The following is a 10,560-nucleotide window of genomic DNA, read 5'->3' as shown; positions in this document are numbered from 1 at the left end:
CAAATCAGAATGGATTAAAGACTTAAATCTAAGACTTCAAACTAGGAAGCTGCTATAAGAAAACATTGAGAAAACTCTCCAGGATGTTGGACTGGGCAAAGACTTCTTGAGTAATATCCCACAGGCACCAGCAACCAAAGCAAAAATGGACAAATGGGATCACATCAAGTTAGAAAGCTTTTGTGCAGCAAAGGAAACAATCAACGAAGTGAAGAGACAGCCCACAGAATGGAAGAAAATATTTGCAAACTATTCATCTGACAAAGAATTAACAACCAGAATATATAAGGAAATCAAGCAACTCCATAGGAAAAACGATCTAATAATCTGATCTAAAAATGGGCAAAAGATCTGAAAATGGGCAGAAGATCTGATTTCTCAAAAGAAGATACACAAATGGCAAACAGGTACATGAAAAGGTTCTCAATATCATTGCTCATCAGAAGAACGCAAATCAAAACTACAATGAGAGATCATCTCGCCCCAGTTAAAATGGCTGGAGAGGACGTGGAGAAAAAGGAACCCTCATGTAGTGTTGGTGGGAAGGTAAATTGTGCAACTGCTATGGAGAACAGTTTGGAGGTTCCTTAGAAAACTAAAAATAGGGCCTGGGCGCAGTGGCTCACGCCTGTAATCCCAGCACTTTGGGAGGCTGAGGCGGGCGGATCACGAGGTCAGGAGTTCGAGACCAGCCTGACCAATATGGTGAAACCCCGTCTCTACTAAAAATACAAAAATTAGCCAGGCATGGTGGTGCATGCCTGTAGTCCCAGCTACTAGGGAGGCTGAGGCCGAAGAATTGCTTGAACCCGGGAGGCAGAGCTTGCAATAAGCTGAGATCACACCACTGCACTCCAGCCTGGGTGACAGAGCAAGACTCCATCTCAAAAAATAAAAATAAATAAGAAAACTAAAAATAGAGCTACCATACAATCCAGCAATCCCACTCCTAGGTATACACACCCCAAAACGGCAATCAGTATATCAAAGAGATATCTGCACTCTCATGCTTATTGCAGCACTATACATAATAGATAACATTTGGAAGGAACCTAAGTGTCCGTCTACAGATGAATGGATAAAGAAAATGTGGTACATATACACACAATGGAGTACCATTCAGCCATAAAAAAGAACAAGATCTTGTCATTTGCAACAACGTGGATGGAACTGGAGATCACTATGTTAAGTGAAATAAGTCAGGCACAACAAAAGTCAAACATTGCATATTCTCATGCACCTGTGGGAGCTAAAAATTTTAAAAATTGAACTCATGAAGAGAGAGAATAGAAAGATGGTATAAGAGGCTGGAAAGGGTAGTAGGGGGAACTAGTTGGGATGTGGGGGGCAAGTAAAATATCAAGCGCCAGCATGTGTGTGTGTGTGTGTATGTGTGTGTATGTGTGTGTGTATGTGTGCGTGTGTGTGTGTGTGTGTGTGTTTATCCCCAGCCTCTGACTTTTAGATCTTTTCCCACTAGAGAGGTTAATGTGGAATATGGAAAGGTCCATTTTCTAGCTCTGGTTCTGCTCTTAACTACCTGTGTGACCTAGACTAGTCTTTTCATGTATGTAGGTCTCAGTTGTCATTTGATGGCATCATAATAAAAACATGCCTAAGTTTCTTTTCAGTACTAATACTCTATGGCTTGACACACAATTTTATCTGATCATTTTATAAGTGATTTCAAATTTTCAGTGTAGGTACTTTTGTGACATTGTTAGTGAAGCCAATGATTGATTTCACCAAAGTCCTTTGTCAGGAAATTAAGCTCCTATAAATAATATCATTATTTTTACAGAAAAAAATATGAGCTACTTCTTAACTACCATAATGGGTATACTGTGTATTATAATTTGCAGCCTATTAGTCAACAAATGACTGTGGTTGGGCTGTCCACGCTGCATGGATGGCTCCTGGGAAAGGCAGAAGCTTCTTCATGTGCCCATTATTAAGCAGATTTAACCCAAAGATGAGTTTGACAACACTGCAAGCGCACCATCAGGTGAGTGATCCAGGAACACTTTCAGTTCATTCTCTTCCCTCCAGATGGAGTTGGCATCACTGCTATCACTTGATATTGGAGAGCTTGCAGAGCTGTGTTTTCTCCACTCTTCATCGTTTGACAAAGGATGTGACTCATGAAGATCAGGCAACCTCAACACCGCAAAGTCCCATGTACTTAGGTGAAAATGGAAAACGTGGTGGTTGAGAACATGAAGCTTTTCATGCAATTCCGACCCAGACTACCACAAAGTCACCATAATCCTTTGTAACTCTTTGAGTCACTCCGCAAACCCACCACAAACCACTTTAATTCTAGACCAGCTTCTCCAAGCTACCCGGCTACCTATACCACTTCCCTTTTATCAATGAAAGAAATACATAGTCTAGAAAAATTCCTTGGGAAAAACATGGTAATTCAACAAATATTTTTGAACGCCTACGATGTGTAGAACACTGCTCTAGACACTAGTGATACACTTAGGAACAACACAAACATCTTTCTTGGAGTTTACATTCTAGATGGCTAGAAGCTAACCGAAAACAAAAACAAAAAAACCAAAAACCTGATGCTTTAGCTTTTGATTCTTCTTCATATCTTTTAAACATGCTCCAGGTTGTCATGATCTTTCTTAAAATGTGGCATCCGAAATTGAGCAAAAACTCCATGCAAGTATTCTAAAATGAAACCTGGCCTTCCAGATCATAATGAAGGTATATTTTTAGGGTTGGCATGGTGGCTCATGCCTGTAATCCCAGCATTTTGGGAGGCCAAGGGTGGAGGACCACTTGAGCCCAGGAGTTTGAGACCAGCCTGGGAAACATAGTGAGACTCTATAAAAAAATAATTAAAAATTTGCCGAGTGTGGTGGTATGTACTTATAGCCCTAGCTACTCGGAGGCTGAGGAGGGAGGATTGTTTGAGCCCAGGAGTCGAGGCTGCAGTGAGTTGTGATCACACCATGCACTCCAGCCTGGGCGTCAGAGTGACACCTTGCCTCTTAAAAAATATATATCTATATATAATCTTTTATAAATATTTAAATAGAGATGGGATTTCACCATGTTGCCCAGGCTGGTCTCGAACTCCTGAGCTCAAGCCATCCTCCTGCCTCGGCCTCCCAAATTGCTGGGATTACAGGCGCGTACCACTGATCTTGGCCAAAAAAAATGGTATATTTTTAATATTTACATTTACCTTTGCCAAGATAGGAAGATCAAATGTATTTTATTTAAGCTTGATTGATGTATAGGACTTAAATATTTAGACCTGTGGTATGTAAGCCTGTACTTGTTCTTTGGTCTCATACCCTACCAGTATTAGGGAATTGATGAGTTAATGGGAGAGTGTTCCTCTCCACAGAATTAGTTTCCTACTCATGGCATCAAAATTCGTACATTTAAGACCAATTTTCTCCAAACCAATCATCAAAATATTACAACTCTTTTTTGTTTTGAGATGAAGTCTCACTCTGTCGCCCAGGCTGGAGTGCAGTGGCTCCATCTCGGCTCACTGCAACCTTCACCTCCCAGGTTCAAGCAATTCTCCTGCCTCAGCCTCCCGAGTAGCTGGGATTACAGGTGCCTGCTACCACGTTAAATTTTTTTTATTTTCAGTAGAGACGGAGTTTCACCATGTAGGCCAGGCTGGTCTCGAACTCCTGACCTCAGGTGATCCACTGGCCTCAGCCTCCCAAAGTGCTGAGATTACAGGCGTGAGCCACCATGCCCGGCCAAACTTTCTGTTGCAAAAAAACAGATTTGTGCAGGTTCGCTGAAGCAGTGGAGCATTTAGTATAAGAATTCGCATGGGATAGGAGAGAGTTGTTGGGACTCCAAGAACAGAAACCATAGGGCAGCTGGGCCTTGCAGAGAAGCAAAGTGGAGTCAGGGCAGCTCCACAGATCTTGCAGTAGGGACCATCATGCTGGTGCCCTGGAGGTAACATGGCTCCAAGCCACTGCTTCTCCGGATGCATTTCTTCCTCCCATTCTTACCTGGATTCCTGTGAGTTTTGTCTTCCCTCTGCCTCATAGCTTCTTATTCATGATGTGGCTTGTCCACAGGGACTCTCTGCACCCCTGTAACTGAGTGTATTTCTGTCATTCCCCAGGCTGCCATCAGCATAACATGCTCCATATTTCTGAATTCAAAATATCAAGGATGGCCAGACGCGGTGGCTCATGACCAATCCCGGCATTTTGGGAGGCCGACGTGGATGGATTACCTGAGGTTGGGAGTTCGAGACCAGCCTGACCAACATGGAGAAACCCTGTCTCTACTAAAAATGCAAAATTAGCTGGGCGTGGTGGCACATGCCTGTAATCCCAGCTACTCGGAGGCTAAGGCAGGAGAATCACTTGAACTTGAGAGGCGGAGGTTGCAGTAAGCTGAGATCACGCCATAGTACTCCAGCCTGGGCAACAAGAGAGAAACTCTATCTAAAAAAAAAAAATCAAGGACCGGAATGTAATTGGATCTCTGTGCTCCTTGTAAGGAAAATATGTTTATCCCACGCCAATTCATAGTCAGTTTCCTGGTCTAATTAATACATCGGGTAGAGTATCATTGGTTGATTGGCTGTCCTTCTGTTAGGTGTGCACCCCTATCCAAGTAGCTATGGTCCGAGGGGATCGTGTAATAGAAAACCCGGCTGCTGACGGCTGGCTCTTGATGGGGCAGTTTTTCTTAGACGTGGCCGTGGGCACAACAGACACCATGGTTACTCAATACAGTAGTTGTGGTGAGTCTCTGGCTGCCCTATCATATTTGCTACACATTCTCCAAGAAAACAGTTCACCTCCTGACTAGCCATGATACACCACCATAGCATATCTCTATAGTGGAACACTAACACCAGTATATATTTCTTTTTAATATGGCATGTGTAAGGATTATTAGATTTGCTATCATCAGTGGTTCTTCCTCATTTTTCTGAGGTGCACAGGTTAATGCTTGTTCCTTAGAAGGTTCATAATTCACTTTAGGTGGGGTCTGCACCCCACTTAGTTGGGGGCCGGGGAAGGTCTGCATAAGGCACTAGCAAAATCGTGATGGTCTGGGTCCTGGGGTCCAGAGCTAGATTTGCTAGAGGGGAGATTTACGAATATGAACCAAGGTCTTTACAAAATGCCAAGGAAAGAGATTGAGAAAACCAACTCCAGGCGGCAAGTCCAGAGGGTGGAACAAGGTCAAAAGCAGGAGACAATCGAAGGATTGGGAATTGGGCAAAATTGGAATAGATGGAGGGTGATATGAGAACTGCTGACACAGGAGCCAAAGTGTCTGTGTTTGCTTTTATGGACTCACCAGGCAGGCCATGGGGGATATTCTGGAAGAGCCTATTTTCTTTTCCTTCTCCCTTTACTCCTGGGCACGTTCTTTTGTTTCAACCTCTGCGAGTCATTCCAAACCTTCTTCATCACCTTGGAAGCTTTTACTTTCTGCTGGGGTTATTTTTTCCTGCCTGTCTCAGAATTCTCCAATTTCTTCAATAACCTGGAGTTCAGCATGACATATCTCAAGCCTTTTAACCAGCTTGCTTTAAAGAACACAGTCTGGCTGGGTGCGGTGGCTCATGCCTGTAATCCCAGTACTTTGGGAGGCCGAGGCAGGTGGATCACTTGAAGTCAGGAGTTTGAGACCAGTCTGGCCAACATGGTGAAACTTCATCTCTACTAAAAATACAAAAATTAGCTGGGCATGATGGTGGGTGCCTGTAATCCCAGCTGCTGCAGAGGCCGAGGCAGGAGAATAGCTTGAACCTGGGAGGCAGAAGTTGCAGTGAGCAGAGATTGCACCATTGTACTGTAACCTGAGCAACAGAGCCAGACTCTGTCTCAAAAAAAAAAAAAAAAAAAAAAAAAAAAAAGAACACAGTCTGGAAGATGAATTTTGCATCTGCCTTACAAGTCACTGAAACTATTCTCTCAGCACGTGTGTGCCTGATAATCAAGAACAACAAGCTTCGTGTCTTCCTCAAGGAAACTCTGCTCCTGTCCTAGGACATTCCTGGGAAGTGCTGCTTTATACAGTTCTTTTTATGTTGTGCATCCAGCCCCATTCCAGTCCCAAGCCTGATAATCTACCAAGGAAAGATACCAGTTACTAAGATGGCTTGTTATCACAGGTCTGATACACTCCCACATCATCTCACAGATGCGCACCTGATTCTTGAAGTCAGGTAATCCACATGATGACCAGCAATGCTACCTTGCTCACATACCTCCCTGCATTGCATATTCCACACCTTTATCATGACTGCTGTCTGAAAAGGACACATGTCCAGCTTTATAATCAGAGACGATGCCATTAATAATTCCAAAGAGAAAAATCTTTTGAATTGGCTCTACTAATCCTAAAATCATTAAACTGTCATTGTTCTTAAGGAAAATGGTCTAAGATCTGTCCTCAGTTGCTCTATTCATAAATGACCAAATAAGTCTGAATTCACATCTCCACTTGGAATGTTTCTTGGTATGTATTCAGAACACCCGTGAAGTCACCAACCTAGGGGTGACTTTAATGGTGGGATATGTGCATGTGGGGACAAGAGATTTGTCCATAGAACTTCTGTTTAGAATGCATTTATAAATCGTGGTCTAGGGTGCCCCAAATCTTACTATTAGTGCTATATGATGAGAGCATTGACAACAAAATGGGTTTTTGTGGACTGGCATGGGAGTTAGGCTCTCACTTTTACTTTACATGGGTGAGGCACAGTGGCTCATAGTCCCAGTGCTTTGGGAGGCCAAGATAGGAGGCTCGCTTGAGCCCAGGAGCTTGAAACCAGTTTGGGCTACAAAGCAAGATCCCATCTCTACGAAAAAATTAAAAATTAGCTGGGCATGGTGACACACCTCTAGTCCCAGTTATTCAGGTTGCTGAGGCAAGAGGATCGCTTGAGCCCAGGGCGTTGAGACTGCAGTGAGCAGTGATTACTCCACTTCACTGCAGCCTGGGCAACAGAGCAAGACCATGTCTAAGAACAAACAAACAAACAAACAAACAAACCCATAAATATGTAACATAAACATGTAACAGGAGCGTCATCTGGCCCTCTGACAATAGTATGTAGTGTGTTCTGCAATAGTTTAGAACTTATGTAAATATAGGCCTTTCTCAAACAACCAAGTGTTATTTTCTGAGTATGTATAGTGGAGAAGATATAGGCATTACAAGACATGTTTACCTTTTTAATAAGCAGTTCAATTGTTTTTCTTATTCACGTAATTCAGGATCAACAGTAACTTCATCTAATGTGCCATCAGAGCAGTCACAAATTGAATGAAAGTGATGGCCACCACAAAATCCTTTTTCTCCTGAACGCTCCATAAAGTCTCCTTTCTTTGCACATCTTTGTGCTAAAATAATTAGCTACTTGTAGAGACAGTACACATAGCAACACTATTCATTCACCTACTTTTCCCCACATCTGCTATCTTATTTAAGCACAACTTAGTTGGAATCAGAATTGAATTCAAATTGTGACTATGGCAGTAAGTAACTATGACCTCGAGGAAGTCACTTAAGCTCTCTGGGTTTCAGTTTTCTCACTTGCACGATGAGATTAATAATAAAAATTATGGCTAGGCAAGGTGGCTATGCCTGTAATCCCAGCACTTTGGGAGGCCGAGGAAGGTGGATTGCTTGAGCTCAGGAGTTTGAGACCAGCCTGGGCAACATGATGAAACCCCATCTCTATCAAAATACAAAAATTAGCTGGATGTGGTAACGCACGCCTGTGGTCCCAGCTACTTGGGAGGCTGAGGTGGAAGGATCACCCGAGCGGTGGAAGTTGAAACTGTAGTGAGCTGTGATCATGTTTCTGCACTCCAGCCCGGGTGACAGAGCTTGACTCTATCTCGGGGGGGAAAAAAATTACCTCACTGGATAGTATGGATTAAATGAGCTAATATTTGCAAATTTCCTTGCACAAAGAGTATGCATTCAATAAATGGTAGATTAATCTCTAATAATTGTCCTAAGCTTTGTAAGTCTACCAGACAGTTTTAATTATCCCTGCCTGCATAGATGAGTTTAAGTGACTTATCCAGGGTTAAACAATTCATTAATGGCAGCACTAGTGCTTCTGATTCCAGGGCCCCACCCCAGCCCATCACCCCCAGTCAACTTTATAGACTTTTATAGAATGAGATGCTGTGTCGAGCACAAGAAGAGAATTCTCCTTGGTGAAGGTAAGAGCCACAGGATGGGAAAGACCATGAGTGACCATGGGCTTCAGTACTGGAAACTCCTCAGGTTTTCCTAAGCAAAAGATAGCGGGACCAGAGGTATCTGCAACAATTACATTTCCCTGGTGATCAAAGGTCACAGCGGAGGCAGTTATTTTGGAGGGAAAATAGAGGCTCAACCCAAAGGTATCCACCTGGCCGACAAGTTGCATACTTGAGCTAAACACTTTCACCCTGGTGCTGCAAACCCCAGTCCCCAGGGCCAGGGGGTGCTCCAGGACTGCAATGGCCCCCGTGAGCCAAGACACTGCCACCCCTCGGGGACTGCACAGATGAGCTTGCAACTTTTCAGTTCTCCGAAGGAGCCCTTCCGCGAAGTCGACGTCCAGGAGGTGCAGGGACCCTGCCTCCGCGTCAGTTACCACAATCCCATTCTGAGGGGTGGTCTCCACACCCCAAGGTAAGGAGAATTGGCCTCCAATGACAAGCTTGATCTGGCCAAAAAAATCAAACACTTTGATGGAGCGATCGCCGGCGTCAGTGACAACCACATGGCAGTCGTTGGTGATGGTGACATCCACAGGATACCTAATGTCTTGGGAAGCGTCCCCCTTCTCTCCAAACTGATGCGCGCATCCTCCCCCAGAGTCAAAAATCTTGACACGCCTCCTGCCGTCGTGCACCACCACGACCCGCCCCGTCTTGGGACAAAGCGCCAGTCCGGTGGGGTTGACCAGGGTCCCCCAGCCGCCAAAGGTATGGTGGCAGGTGAGGGCTCCGGGGGCGCTGGGGACGGCGCGGTGGGCGGCCGGGGACTGGCGAAGCGCTGAGCCCAGGAGCTCTATGAGGTGCAGCACCGGCAGGCAGTCGCTGGTGTCGCAGCCCCGGCAGGCTCGCCTGCAGAATGGGCACTCGAGGGCCAGCGTGCGCGGGTGCGCCAGGGCGGCCACGCAGGCCAGGCAGACCACGTGGCCGCAGGACAGGTTGCGCGGGCGCCGCTGCTGCCGGTGGCCAAACTTCTCAAAGCACACCTTGCACTCCAGCAGGCTGATCTCCGCCTCGCGCATGAGCTCCTGCAGAGCCGGCTCGCTCTCCGAGGCTTCGGCCGCCATGGCGGGTCCTGTGCACTCCCGCCGCGCCGCCCGGCCGTGTCCCAGAGACGCTCTTGGTCACGGTCACAGTCACGGTCACGGGGTGGGACGTGCGCCCTGACGTCAAGCGCCGCGGGCCTCTGCACTGCGATCTGCTGCCCCTTGGTGGGCATGCGCGGCACTGTTTCTTGAGGGCCTGGTCGTGGACGTTTGCAAGACAAATCCACATGTGCATTGTGTAGACCTGTAATCGTCACATCAGTCATGGATGGATTTTGTACACTTTCAGGTGAGGAAACACACCTATTGAGGACAACAGGATTGCTCCCTGTTACCCAGCCTGTAAGTGCCAAAACAAGAACCAGAACCCAGTCTTCCAGCCCGGGTACCTAGCAGTGTCTCCAATCCTCAGCGTTGGGTGCTAGGGCTGTCCAGGCATCAAACATGGTCCCCTAGCTCATGATGCTTTTGATCTGAACTGGAAAACACGAGCACACGGGAGAAGACAAACTCCAAGGGAGGTGAGGCAGATGTGTATATTTCTTTTGTGTCTTCTTTCACACTCGTTGTTAAGTCAATGAATACATACTTGTAAAATGAATTCGTGCATGAATGAAAGAATGTTATAGAACAACAACAAAAAATCAACTAGGTGAATGAGTGTCAGACGGGGGAACCACGCTGGAAGTGTCTTGCAGAGTAATTAATATGAAATAAGAAAGCTGTTAGTTAATAATAATTACCATAGAACTTTTTTTTTTTTTTTTTTTTTTAAAGACCAAGTCTCACTCTGTCACTCAGGCTGGAGTGCAGGGGCACGATCACAGCTCAGTGCAGCCTCCATCTCCCAGACTCAAGCAATCCTCCCACTTCAGTAGCTGGGACTACAGGCATGAACCACCACACTAGGCTAATTTTTAAAATTTTTTTGTAGAGAGGAGGTCTCTCTGTGTTTGTCTAGGCTGGTCTTGAACTTGTGAAAATTGTTCACAATCCTCCCCACCCCTTGGCCTCCCAAAGTGCTGGTGTGAGCCACTGTGCCCAGCCTATAGAATTCACATATGCCTGCCCTGTTTTGTTAGGTTGGTGCAAAAGTAATCGCAGTGTTTGCCATCACTTTTAATGGCAAAAATCGTGATTACTTTTGCAGCAACTTAATAGTTTACATAGATTATCTTGTTTAAACCTCATAGCAATCCTACAAGAAAATGTTATTTTTATCATCTTTTTTTCTCATAGAGTTCACATAAATCAAATATCTTGCCTAGGGT

General features: G+C 45.2%; 1 protein-coding gene across 1 annotated transcript; it reads right to left on the bottom strand.

Moving 5' to 3' along the window:
• Positions 1-7,185: 7,185 nt before the first annotated feature.
• NHLRC1 (NHL repeat containing E3 ubiquitin protein ligase 1) lies at positions 7,186-10,123 on the bottom strand. Its single transcript, XM_001097330.5, has one exon. It carries the CDS (start codon positions 9,308-9,310, stop codon positions 8,123-8,125), a length of 1,188 nt encoding a protein of 395 aa, XP_001097330.2. The 5' UTR covers positions 9,311-10,123; the 3' UTR covers positions 7,186-8,122.
• Positions 10,124-10,560: the final 437 nt, after the last annotated feature.

This window comes from Macaca mulatta, chromosome 4, assembly GCF_049350105.2.
Source record: "Macaca mulatta isolate MMU2019108-1 chromosome 4, T2T-MMU8v2.0, whole genome shotgun sequence".
NCBI lineage: Eukaryota > Metazoa > Chordata > Mammalia > Primates > Cercopithecidae > Macaca > Macaca mulatta.
This window is presented reverse-complemented; position numbering and strand designations above follow the sequence as displayed.

Excerpts from the sequence above, each read along its gene's own strand:
- NHLRC1 (XM_001097330.5), bottom strand. The coding sequence starts at position 9,310 with ATGGCGGCCGAAGCCTCGGAGAGCGAGCCGGCTCTGCAGGAGCTCATG.